The sequence below is a fragment of the Laccaria bicolor genome, genomic scaffold, assembly GCF_000143565.1.
Source record: "Laccaria bicolor S238N-H82 LACBIscaffold_108 genomic scaffold, whole genome shotgun sequence".
NCBI classification, from domain to species: domain Eukaryota; kingdom Fungi; phylum Basidiomycota; class Agaricomycetes; order Agaricales; family Hydnangiaceae; genus Laccaria; species Laccaria bicolor.
Window position 1 is genome coordinate 36,030 of NW_001889979.1, and position 12,552 is coordinate 48,581.

General features: G+C 50.0%; 6 protein-coding genes across 6 annotated transcripts; 3 read left to right on the top strand and 3 right to left on the bottom strand.

Moving 5' to 3' along the window:
• Positions 1-306: 306 nt before the first annotated feature.
• Positions 307-795, top strand: LACBIDRAFT_296177 (uncharacterized protein; the record flags this gene model as incomplete). Its single annotated transcript, XM_001890525.1, has 1 exon — positions 307-795. The coding sequence occupies one exon, from the start codon at positions 307-309 to the stop codon at positions 793-795; it is 489 nt and encodes a 162-aa protein (XP_001890560.1).
• Positions 796-1,260: 465 nt separating this feature from the next.
• Positions 1,261-2,478, bottom strand: LACBIDRAFT_296178 (uncharacterized protein; the record flags this gene model as incomplete). Its single annotated transcript, XM_001890528.1, has 4 exons — positions 1,261-1,297; positions 1,354-1,898; positions 1,950-2,379; positions 2,435-2,478. The coding sequence occupies 4 exons, from the start codon at positions 2,476-2,478 to the stop codon at positions 1,261-1,263; spliced, it is 1,056 nt and encodes a 351-aa protein (XP_001890563.1).
• LACBIDRAFT_296179 (uncharacterized protein) lies at positions 2,453-3,158 on the top strand. The gene is made up of 2 exons (XM_001890526.1): positions 2,453-2,668; positions 2,874-3,158. Exons 1-2 carry the CDS (start codon positions 2,642-2,644, stop codon positions 3,075-3,077), a joined length of 231 nt encoding a protein of 76 aa, XP_001890561.1. The 5' UTR covers positions 2,453-2,641; the 3' UTR covers positions 3,078-3,158.
• A 1,704-nt stretch (positions 3,159-4,862) lies between these two features.
• Positions 4,863-5,045, top strand: LACBIDRAFT_296180 (uncharacterized protein; the record flags this gene model as incomplete). Its single annotated transcript, XM_001890527.1, has 1 exon — positions 4,863-5,045. The coding sequence occupies one exon, from the start codon at positions 4,863-4,865 to the stop codon at positions 5,043-5,045; it is 183 nt and encodes a 60-aa protein (XP_001890562.1).
• A 987-nt stretch (positions 5,046-6,032) lies between these two features.
• LACBIDRAFT_335659 (uncharacterized protein) lies at positions 6,033-6,790 on the bottom strand (the record flags this gene model as incomplete). Its single annotated transcript, XM_001890529.1, has 3 exons — positions 6,033-6,103; positions 6,152-6,330; positions 6,378-6,790. 3 exons carry the CDS (start codon positions 6,788-6,790, stop codon positions 6,033-6,035), a joined length of 663 nt encoding a protein of 220 aa, XP_001890564.1.
• A 1,463-nt stretch (positions 6,791-8,253) lies between these two features.
• LACBIDRAFT_335660 (uncharacterized protein) lies at positions 8,254-12,532 on the bottom strand (the record flags this gene model as incomplete). The annotated part of the gene is made up of 12 exons (XM_001890530.1): positions 8,254-8,309; positions 8,497-8,629; positions 8,740-9,278; positions 9,331-9,563; positions 9,619-10,096; positions 10,156-10,347; positions 10,387-10,447; positions 10,730-11,688; positions 11,738-11,927; positions 11,986-12,160; positions 12,220-12,278; positions 12,332-12,532. The coding sequence occupies 12 exons, from the start codon at positions 12,530-12,532 to the stop codon at positions 8,254-8,256; spliced, it is 3,276 nt and encodes a 1,091-aa protein (XP_001890565.1).
• Between the last annotated feature and the right edge of the window lie 20 nt (positions 12,533-12,552).

Sequence of the window (12,552 nt, forward strand, 5' to 3'; positions counted from 1 at the left end):
ATTGGAAGGCACCGAGTTCGCCCTTGTCTCAACATCGGTTGTTATCGCTGCAAACTCTTTTCCAAGGATGGAGGTGCGCGGTGGCTCAGTGCATTGTGTTCCAGTGCTTGTGTTGAATCGCATGGTGGGAGGTCAGCGCTCAGCTTGGGGCCCCTTGATTTGCTTGACAGAGAACGTCGAGTGAGTTTATATTCTTTTCTATGATGGCGGTACCTAATGATCGTTTACGCAACAGGCTCTATTGATTCTCAGCGTATTCTCTGGCACACCTACATTCGCCCACTCCTTCTCCTAAACCAACGGCTAATGAAAGTGGACCTTCGCCTCTCCCTCAAATTCCACCCTTCTCTGCACAAGCAACTCGTCTACACTTCACAGCTTACCATCCCCTCCCTCAGGCACGGAAGCCAAGCCCTTCTCACCTTCCTCGCGACTGATGTCGATTGTTGGGAAGGCCACTCAAACCCCACGGATGCACGGCTTCATTTCGGTGTTTGGAGTCTCGGAGGAAATTCAAGGTGGAAAGGTGGTGAAGTTCTCTTCGTCCACGAGCGGATATCGTGGGCCAGGCTCGAAACAACCTTCTCCGACAGGGAGAGACGAAGACAGTTGAGTTGCAGGGGTCGAATGCATCTGGAACCCCAGTCGTCTTCCCCCATTTCCCCTTTTGTCGGCTTCCCCAAAGTTCGAGGTTCCCCTCAAGCCTCTCAAAGACGCCCTCAAGTCGCCGTCTTTCCGAAGAGGCCTCTCCATCGTCGTTGGTTGGGGTTCAGACACCGATTTCTCAAGCTCTGAGAAATGGGGAGGACCACGTTGAATTCGCATATGTTGACTCGGCACTCGATCGCTAACACTGCTTCAAAGACTGAGCAAAGAAGGGGCGATTAAGAGCAGAAGGGACGAACACGCGTAGGTTGGATGAACATAGTGCTATTGCAGGTGTCAGCTGTGGGATAGAGTTGTGATTCTGGGTGAAGGTAGAGACATTAGACGTGGTGCTCCGACTCGACGTCGATGAGGGAGAGCCTGTGCGCGATATCGGGAGGTATGCGATCAAGGACAGTGATGGGCATGACGGGGTCAGACTCCGTCAGACGTTTTCGTCAGACCCCGTCAGACCCTTCTGACCCTTTTTCGTCAGAGTCAGTGCGTGACCGGGAGATTAGGCCCGGTTGAATTAATTTAACATATGTATGTACAAAAAAAGTTATTTAAGGGTTATCGTGCAAGATGTCGTGGAACTCGACTTCGACTTGTAAACTAGTTTCGGCGTGTGTCCAGTACTCCCGAAAGAAAGCTAAAGAGGCAGGAGACTGGTTAGAATGAGTTGGGTAGTGAAAAAGATGCTTGAGCATGAGAGATTCTGCTCTGGTGAGAGGCTCATCAACTGGGACTGGATCGGGCTCCTCATCCGCGTCGTCACCGTGTGCTTCCACCTCGTCAACCTCTTGGACAAGACCTTGAATAAGGTCGACGAACTCAGGAATCGGCTCCTCGTCGATACCTTCTTCCGTCGACTGGTCAGGTTCACCAGTGGTGGTGGAGTCGGAGTGGGTGGTGACAGAATTTGAGGTCAATGATGAAAATGGATCCGGATCGTCGTGAGGTGACGTGGACTCGTCGTCTTGGAATTTGCGTTTGTTTCGTGTTTGCGCTGGGCGGCCGTGGCGTTCTTCAACATCCGATTTCACGAGCACAATTTTGCGTGTCTGCTCATGGTGCATGCGATTCCGATGTTTGGTGTGAACAATGCCGAATTTGCTGAAGAGCCGTTCCGTGCCAGCCGAGTTTGCAACGATGCTCAGAATCCGCATCGCGAGCTTGACGATGCCATTTGGGCCGTTGTCGAGTCCCGTGTCGTGTTCTCGCCAAAGGCTCACGAGGTTCACATGTGATTTCTGTAGATACGGACATGAGAACCTTTCGCATGCCAACAATGGATCACTCACCTCAGCTGTTGCCAGCTCTTTGAGCTCCCTCAGACTCATGGCTTCGTCCGACCAGCTTCCCACTCCGGCGATGTAATTTGCAAACGACTGCCTGAATGCGCTATCAGGATCTTGATCGAAGAACCGCCGGAAAGTCTTCTTGACAAGTGGCCAAAGCCCTCGCATGAGCTTGAAGGGACTGTTGGGGTGGAAGCAACGTGTCCGTATGTATGGGTTGAAAATGACTGCAAGCAGGAAGACGGGTTGATCAGCCTTTTTCCAGCGCTTCTCCAGGCTCTCGTGAATGCCGATGCGAACTGTTGCCTCGATTTCAGGATTTGAGAAGGTGAAGAACAAGTTTGCAAGGGTTAAGAGAACAACGTCAAGGCGTGCGAAATCGCTTTGCGTGACGTTGGCGGCTATGGCAAGAGGTTCAAGGTGATTTCGGATGCTGAGATCTATTGTAAGTTTCACGCAAGCATTCTCATTGAACAAATTGGACTCACATCTTCAAATCACTCCAGAAACCGCTATCTTCGATGATTTTCATGATCTCCTCTGCCTTTCTCTTCTGTTCGGCTTTGGCCCCCGCACACAGAATGAGGACGGCACGCGATTCCTGGTCCAGGACTAATAAGCGGAAGAAGTATTCGAGCTCCAGGAGGCGGCGAACGGACAGATAATGGGAGGTCCAGCGCGTGAGCACAGGAAGAATGAGGGCCAGGACCTTGGGAAGTTTGGTGCGTTGTTTGTCTTTCAGTATTCCGAGTGCACGGCTGTGACTGTTGAACCACTTAACGACCTCGAGCGCATTGTTGACAACGTTGATGAACCGTGTCTTGAGTTTGAAGTAATCACCGACAACGAGATTGATCTGTTTGTATTTGCAGGTCAGTCTTTCATTTCACGCAGCACAGAAAGCCATTCACCTGATGAGCCCAACAGTCTAACGTTACAATCCAAGGATACTTCGCGCGCAAAAGCCTTCTCATCTTCAAGGATTCACCGCTCGCATCCGTACACCAGGCCACGAGAATGATACCAAGCACGGTGAGACAGTACTGGATCTCTATCAACACGATATCCAGTAGTGTTTCTGCATTTTTGGGTTTAGATGAGATGTCGGCAAGCCCGAGCATGTACGGCTAGGAAATTGTGTAAGTCGAGAGCCTTCTCTGCTCATACTTGACGAATGACGAGACACACCTTGTATTCCACATTGACCATGGATGCAATCAACGACGTTTTAGCGATATTTTTCCAGCCATCACACTGCCCTGTTCCATGTTGCCCTTTCACCGTCGTTTTGATCTTCTCCACAATCTTCTCGCTCTCTTCGTCAAGAATCCGACCGGACAACTGCTTACGACCTGGCATCAAACTGCCCGGTACCCATTTCTGGAAGAAGTAGCGCCAGTACGGATGCTCTGCGACCCACCATGCGATATTGCACGTTACCATCAGAAAGCAAAGGTCTGCCATCCATTCTGCCTGTTGAGCACTTGGCCAGACTGGTGGCGCTGACGTCTCTTCGTAGAACACGTCTCCCTCCGCTGGCGAGTGCAAAGCAGTCCTTCGCCGCTGAGATGGCCTCTCACTTGTGAGGCTCAATGCACCATGAGGAGATGGCATCGCGGGGAGGCTTGCCGGCAAGGTTTGCATGGGTGATGTCAGGCCAATCGAGGCCAGACTCGAGGTTCTCGAGCTGCTTATTGGCTGTGCCGGTGTAGGTGCCGTGGGGCGCTCATTTTCCTTGTTGCCTGCCTTCGTTGCTCGGTTCTGCGCATAACTGGCCAAGGTTTGCGTAGCCTTCTGCTTGACTGCAGCACTGACATGCTCGCAGTCCTTTGCAAGATGCTTCCACATGTCCTCAACCTTTCCGCATGCGGCACGTTCAGAGGTTTTGACTATTAACGTGAATGTGAGTGACTTCTGGAATACTTGATTGGCTTCCTGCTCACATACCTGTCTCTTCTATCTCCCCTTCAGTCCGCGCGCTAAAACGTCGTCCATTTGCGACATCGTCCAATTCCGCGTGAAGAATCCGTTGCACTCTGTTCCGAATGCAAAACTTGCACCACACCTCGTAGTTGGACTTGTTAGTTTTGTACTTTTCTACACCTTTATGATAGTGTTCCCATACAGGATTTTGACGAGACATGGGGGGAAAGTAAGAAGAATACTAAAGCTCATCCCCTTGCCCTCAACCCGGAGCTACAACTTAGTGCTCCACTGCAGTACCCCACTATAATATGATTTTTCGGAGATATCACAATTTAATACAATTTACGCTCTTCACGTGAGCGAGGTAGTCACGGACTGACCCTTTGACGAAACCTGACCCAGGGTCTGACCCCGTCTAGACTCTTGACCCCGTCAATCCGTCAAGGGGTCAGTAGTGACCTCGCCATCACTGCTCCCCGCTACCCACCGCCCAAACAATTTAGAAACTCACAACTTCATCGTCGTTTCGAAGAGCTAGAATATGGATAGACTCCCGACCTTTGCTTGGTTGGGCAAGTGGCGAAGAGGGGCTGCTGTGTGACCCCATCTTACTCATCCTCCTTTTTGGACACAGGCTCGCAGAATCCCCGCCCACGTCGGCGATATCGTGGTTAGAGATGTTCCGCACCAACATCTTCCACTCGTCTTGAGGATGTTGGTGAGTAAAGATGCGGGTATGAGGGAGGTAGTGCCCCTCCGTTGCGTTGTACAAACATATGGCTACGGCGGATTTACAAGTACGCCTCTCAAGAACACACTCTCACCCTCTTTGTACGAACCATATCCCGTCTACCAACATACACCGCCCTCCTCCTCGTGCACGCCCTTCGTGTGCTTTTCCACCCTTCTCACTTCACTTACCCTCTCATCGCGCGATTCCTTTTATAACGCCCGGATTTGGATACGGGGGACGTACCGCTGCTTTATGGGATGTTGTATAGCAGCGACAGCGAGGGATGGAAGAAGGAGCGAGCGTGGATCGTAAGGATGCTTGCTGATAGAATGGTTGGGACGGGTTATTGGAGGGTGTTGAGGAGAAGGCATGGGTGGGATTTGCTTGCTAGATTGTGGCAGCGTGAGGACGATGCCGGGACGAGGTTGGGGATACTTTAGGTGAGTGATTCAATGGGGGGAGGTTGCATAAGGATGCGTTGCTGATGTGCGTTTGGCGTAAGGTTCTGGCGAATCTGATGTGTAATCTGCAAGCGGTCATGTCGCTGATCTTGACATCTGCGCTGCTTTCGTGGATTGAGATGCAGTTGCTTTCAGGGACGAAGGATCGCGTGGGGTGGTGCAAGATCTTCAAAGGCGTCCTCGTTTTTGTCGATTTGAAAAAGCTGGATGGTGCGTTGGGAAGCGAGTGGCGGACGACGATATGTCGTTGTCTTTTGAGGTTGTTGGATGATAAAACTTCACGTATGTTTCTTTTCCGCTCCTTGATTGGGTTCAGGAGTCTTGATGTGTGGTACATAGATGCATACTTGCCACTTGTGCTTCCTGTTATTCCGAGGTTGTCGAGCTTGGAGGGAATGAGGGCTGTTGGGTGTTTGGAGAGGTTGATGACAAAACAAAGTTAGAGGTTACGTCCTCAAGACTCTTACCCGTAAGTCCTCAACCGCAATTGCAACCATTACATCTCGCCCACGACCTCCACTCCCCATTCTCCCTCTCAGATCCATTATCGGCATGGGGCTCGCGCGTTGAGATGACGTGGCGCGCAGTTACGTCGGATAAGAGGACGTTGGAACGTTGAAGGTCGTTTGAGATGGGCTGTCAAGTCGGGTTGTTCTTTGGCGTGGAAGTTGGGGAGTGGGTCAGGGTGGAGTGGCTGATTAGAAGACGTATCTCGTAGTCAACGGAATGGAAGTACAATATATCAAATTCGCCAGTTGTCTATAATTCCGCCTCTCGCTTCCTCTCAATTGCAACGAAGTCGAAAATGAATAAAAGCTGCACGTCAGAATTGAACTCGCTCTCAGCCTATAATTACCGTGCACCAAATGTCATGATCATGATTAATACAGGAATCAAGTTAACGCGATAACAAAACGGCGTCGCTACATCTACGGAAGAAAGCTCGAACTGAATGACCGCATTCCTCTACTCCATCGTATAACGGCCATCCGTTTCGTAGATTACAGTGTGCTTGACGGAACCGTTGGGGGCGACGACTATAGAAGTTTTAGTTATAATTGTAAGGGAGATAAATGAGGCCTTACAGTTGATAGGCGTCAAGTCTTGAAGATCGAGCTCGCGGTCGTAATCGGAGAACATCTCCGTACGTCCATCTTCAAAAATGTGGGCTGTCCAACATTGAAAAAAATAGCGTTTGCCGCCCTGGACGAACCCAAAAACTGTCGAGTGACGTTGACGAGTCCTCGAAGTATGGAGGCCGTTGCTGAAGGATGATTAGTATGCAGTATGGGATCAAGGGTAAGAACTCACAATATGACGACCGCCCACTGATGCTCGCCGAAAGAAGTCTCTACGTTGTTCTTGATTTTCCCAACGTTGCACAGAACGCGCTGAATTTCTTCGCTGCGCCGGGGCGAGTTGGTAAGGACGTCGCCCTTGAGAAAGAGGTTGGTTTTCATTGTTTCTGAGGCGTTGTTGTGAATGACGGAGGTTGATAGGGTGGTGCGAGAGAGGCGTGCAAATGATGGGAGTGGGAGAGATCTAGAGTTGGACAAACAAATGCATATCAATTTTGCTGTGAACAACAATCGTCTAAATCCAGCGAGAATCGACAACGGATGGGAGATCCCGTGCTTGTTTTCTTGCGGGAAAGCGATTGCCGGAAGGGTGTGTTGAGGCCTTCCCGAAAATATGTTTTCTGTACCAGATGGATCTGGGTACATTCTTTTTCTCCTTCCTCCTCACTCAGAGCTCCTTGATGCAAGCTGAAGTGTCACATCTTGAGCAGCAGGTGAAGCAAGTTTACCATGATCCTGTGTTTGGAAAAGACAACATTGAAGAAATATCGGGTGAGTGGTTGGGGTACCGTGAGCGTCCAGCGCCCGGCCTTTGCAGCTCAATAGCTTCCACCCCCGTAGGGTTGGTTTTTCACAAACGGCCAGTTTAGAGAGAAGATGTGTGCGCGTGAGATCATATTGGGAATTAAATAGAGCCAGCTGCATGAATAGCCGTCAGCGACCGCTCATTTTGATTAGGAAATAATGTAAATTCATCTGACGTTTTCATTAACTTCATCGCCAATGTGAGGACTCGGACACGATACGCTGGGACACCGTGCAGCATTTTCGTCCTTGGGAAAGAGTTTGCAGGTATGAAAACCAGTGTTCAAACAAAGGCGAGCTCTACATCTGTGCCTTCGGATGTTGTGATCTCGATGGCCTGGCCATTCACTTGGAGTGACTGGAGATCTATCCATCAAGACAAAAACAAACCCCCCTCGTCATTTTATCCTTCCTATATTGATCAGCAACAGCGCGGATCTCATCCCTCAACAACCCGAGCTCCCCCTGCCGACCCCAATCTGTGCCTTCCATCAGCACCTCCCTTCTTCCACCTTCGGAGAAAGTTCTTTCAGACCTTTGGAACCGTGCCCTCTTGAAGGCGTTTGCAAAGCAACATCTCTTTTCTCAACATCTCTTTTCTGCCAGACAAGATTTGTGGAATTTCTGGAGCTGTCCAAGGACAAGATCAGCCCGTTCGCGGCCATGCATAGATCTTGCGTCACGCGTCCTCGATTTCCACCTCTTCGGTCAAGAACAACAAAACATCGCCTTCATCTTCAACGCGATGAATCATGGGTACTGGCCTCCACGTCGTAGGGTTCTAGCTCTTGCGTGTAGAAGACCTCCATTAGATGTAACCGACCTGGGACTTTGGCAAGTGGGGCTGAGCCGTTGGAGCGTATAGGCTGAAGTAATTCTGGAATCTGACGGCATCGAGGGGGGCTGGCATGAGAATGATTTTGAGGTCAGACCGCCTCTTGGCAACACCTTTCAACAGACCCATGAAAATATGTGATATGTAAGTCTGGATAGGCAACGAATTGCGGGATTCTAATAGAGTTGTGGTCAGACGAGGGCTTTAGCATGACGGGATTCATTATGCGCACTAGGTGTCGTCTTCCCCGATCCTGTCTCGCCGACTATTACGATGGCTTGGCTTTCGCCGTAATTTATGACACCAGGCCAGATTTGAGAAAGTCGACACAAACTTTTTGAAGGTTGACAATTTGATCTAGCCAGCTTTTTCTGAGCGTCTTTAGTCGATGCATGCTGGCTCCAAGGTCTGTATGGGGCGCTGCAGTAAGCAGAAAATGTTCGCGCGCAGCTACAGCGCTAGCCGGGGTTCATTCACCATTATAATGAGGACGGTTGATGTGCACCGTGGGAAACTCTTCAAAACCTATTACGTTTATGTACAAAAATTTTAAGTATATACTTATATAAGGACATGTGAAAGCCACCAAAGAAAATCGCAATTGATTGGGTGTTTAATTTCTGCGCCTTTTCCCCGGAGGTGCGGAAGCTTCGCGTGTAGCTGACATCCAACCATATGTCAATAAATTTACCTAACAACGCGACTGACTTACCTGATCTTTTCACGGGAAGTAGGTCATCACTAGCTGGCTCAAAGTCTTCGTCCATGTCACCAGTGACTTCCATTCCATCTGCCTCTGATTGCCAATCACCCGGTTCGAGCTTGAACGGTGAATTCTTCACAGCCTGAAAATACAATCTGTCTTGGCCAGTCAACCCCGAAAGATCGACTGCCATGTCACTGTCAGCCAGACGTTGGTGGCAGCGTAAGGAGCATCCTCACATAGACAGCGTACATCAGTCTTCGGATGGCTGAGAGCCCTGACTTGATAGCTGATTGTTTTTGGCCATGAAAAACTGTCCGCCTCGTTGGCCATGGCCATCTGCTCGCGGAATTCTCGGGGAAACCCCTTGTAGAAAAGGGCGATTTCCCTCTCAAACTTTTCCTTCGTACAATCCTTTGCTCCACCAATACTTTCCCTCAGAGACATGAGCTTGAGATCCACCAGACACCTCAGTTGCCGACCCAGATACTTCCACCAGAGATCGCGCACACTGTCGATTGATCTACCGCTGGAATCCAGAAGTTCATATTTGGTAAAGACATGTAGCAACATTTCTCGGCTGATCTTCCGTGCAGCAATGCACTCCAAACGGTGGAGGGGCGACATTCCTGGATCAGCTGGGCGGGAAGAGTCGGAATTGCCTGTGGACGACGCAACCTCATAGGTCGATTGATCGACAACATTAAGCAACTCCATGAGAGCGCAAAACGACAAGAGATCCAAAACACCTTCCCACATCGTAACATCCGGAACATGGGCAGCAAAACGGGCTACAAAAAAAGGACTGTAAGAGAGTCAGATCGCGTTTAAGAGAGAACATACCCGAGCCTCTATTTTCGCCAAGAACAATATTTGAGTGCCAAAAGAACCCCAGCCGTCGGAGAAGAACGCGTGAAGCAGCGTGAGTAGTATTTGTCAGATGCCCCCCCGAAGTAAATGCACGATATAGTGCGACAGCCGTTTCCCTGATGGAACCGCTAGAATAGAAGTGTCCCCCGTGGCAGATCGCATGGGACACTGTCAGAACCCAATGAGGAGTATTAGGTGGCATATACCTGTGGAAAGTCATTTTTGTGCTGTTCTCCTCTTGTCGCAAAAGATATAACTCACAGCCGCGTACCAGGAACCAGGAGCATGGCTTCCACAGCAAATATATGGGCGTTCGGGCCCTCCATATTATAGTGTTCGACTGAAAAGATATCCGTTCTGGAAAAGGCATCTGGATCACCCAAAGGGCGTGCCACCAGCCACAACTTCTCCCCAACCAAAGGTTCGACAAAGGTACCAAAGCCATCTGAATCTATATGCCAATAGTGGATAGCATTTGTGTTGCCGGCCAATCCCCAGCGGACGTCGCGACTGGGGAAATGGGAGGAGGAAGCGTTGCACCAAGCAGTGTTTTCAGTTGCGATCCAGGCTGCGAGGTCACTGGCAATGCCATCAGGTTTCGCATCAGCAACGGCGAGGGGAAAATTGAGGGCATTCAAAGTGCGACCGTCGCGCGAACTTGCGCTTGCTAACAGATGCCTGAGAGTTCCAAATTTTAATCTGACGTTATAATCGCCGTTCTTGGCTGGGATCGATTGATCTGAAAGAAATATCGTTATAGTCGGTGCGGGGAATTTGAATAATAACAAGTGGCCGCACCCTGCACGTCAACGGGCACATCAATCCCACCAATTTCACTCATGCCGTCTTCATCAAAAGCAAGACCATCCGTTGGCAGACCAGTAATGACGAGAACCTTTTTTCTGCGCATTAAGTCCTGTTTTTGACTATGACTCATTTTTTTGAAGTCGTCATGTGTCGATATCCAAAAGATTGAATCGTCCGGTTTTGCTATGTGAAGGGGCAGGCGCGGTCCTTCAGGAGACACACAGGTATACTGCTGCAAAACAGAATTCCACACTGCGTCAAAGTGACCCAGGTCTGATTTTGCCTACTCAAATTGTCAGGTAAAATCCATGAGACATGTATGAAAGTGAGATGCTGACATGAAAGGATGGTATGTAACTGGTCGATCTGTCTTCATGTGGACCGTAAAGCAAGTACTGCTTGGGGCTTTTGTATTTCTGATACGGAGAGTTAGCCCCAAGCCATGAGCGTCCAAAATTAAAGAGCTAAGTACCCGGGTGATCTTGTCAAATTCCAGGGTTAGCGGGGGTCGAGGCGCCTAGCGATGGTTTATAAAGCTTCGAAGTAAATCAACCAGTTAGCTCACCGCTAGGCGCTCCATTTCAGCTTCATCGATAGGCCATTCAGAGACTGACCCGATCCCCGTTATGGTAGTAATTTTCCTTTCGCTTTTTGTGCGAGTTTTGCGGCCAGGGCGGCCCAAGCTCTTGCCAGCATTTTTCTTTCCCTTGTCTGATTCAGAGACTGACCCGATCCCCGTTATGGCAGTAGTTTTCCTTTCGCTTTTTGTGGGAGTTTTGCGGCCCAAGCTCTTGCCTTCGTTGTTCTTTGACTTGTCTGCAACTTGGGGGAGGACATCTTCGTCGGAAGATAGGTCAGATAGATCACTTAGATCTCCAGATGTGCCCTCGCTGCGGTCGTCAGCGCTGCAGCCCAAAGCGCCATTTCCGGCCATCTGAACGCCAGTGCCACAACGTTCTGGTTCATGCTGATCACCATTGGAGCGGCCGCCGCCAGGGCCGTCGTCCAAAGCACCATTTCCAACCATCTCACCGCCAGTGCCACAACATTCTGCTCCGGGATTGTGATGCTGATAATGATCGGGGGGGGCTTCGGGTGCTTGATCGCCACCGTGACGGCTGTCGTCCACCGCACCATCTTCAACCATCCGATAACCAGCGCCACAACATCCTGGTTGCGCATTGTGATCACTATGGTGGCAGCCTTCGGGTGCTTGATCGCCACGGCTGTCGTCCACCGCTCCATCTTCAACCATCCGATCACCAGCGCCACAACATTCTGGTTCGGGGTTGTGATGCTGATCACTATTGGGGCGGCCTTCTGGTGCTTGGTCGCCGCGGCTGTCGTCCACCTCACCATCTTCAACCATCCGATCACCAGCGCCACAACATTCTGGTTCGGGACTGTGATGCTGATCGCTATTGGGACGGCCATCCTCCGTTATCCTCAGTGGCCAAGATGGAGGAAGCTCTTGGATATCGATATCGTCCAATGCCTCTAGGTATCTCATTTCCTTTCTCTCCGCTAACAGGGCGTCATTACAAAGTAGTAGGAGGGGACTTTTGACACATACCCGCGTGGAACCATTGACGTTCACTTTTTGTAACACCGCCCAGCTTCTCCCATGGAACCTGCGCAAGAAAGGTTACCATAGCGGAATGTCCTGTTTCTTTTCCCTGCGCTACCAAGAAAATAGCACGCCAAAGATGTTTTTCGATGCAACGTAAGAGATCTGGTTGCATATTTCCTAAGGCTCTCCACATCTGAGGTTAGAGGTTGCGTTAGCCCAGCTAATGACAACGGCCTTACGAAAAGACTTACTAAGAAGATTGAGTATCGGTCGTAGTCGCGACTGCACAACGGCACTCCAGTGATAAGTCCCAAGGGGGACAGGAAACCAGCCACGTGAATTGGTAGATTTAAACGATGGAAATCCTTGATAGGTTGCCGAATTACGTCAATGTCCAGAGCCCCCAAACTCTCTAACGGTTTGTGACTGAGAGATGCATCCATTAGCAACTTTGAAGGATCCACGCAGTGTGAGAGTAAACATACTCTGCCTTTGTCAGGAAGTCAATTACATTTTCCTTATTACCGGCATCCGACCAATATCCCTAAACGCCGGCAATTAGTTGGCATTGATTTCAACCATATACATTGCGCCTACCTTCCAAATGGCCCTCAACAATAACCCAGCTGCCTCGATGTTTGTGATCGAGATCAGTGCTTTTCCGTGTTTCAATTTAGAAGAGATCGATTGCAGCAAGCTGAGGTCAACGTTCGCCGCCGAATGACCAGGGTTGCCTTCTCCACCTAGGGTTAACATTTCCTCTCGAAAACTCTTCAATGCTTCAGTCCAATCTGTCATTTTCCCCAGCCCTAAAGGCG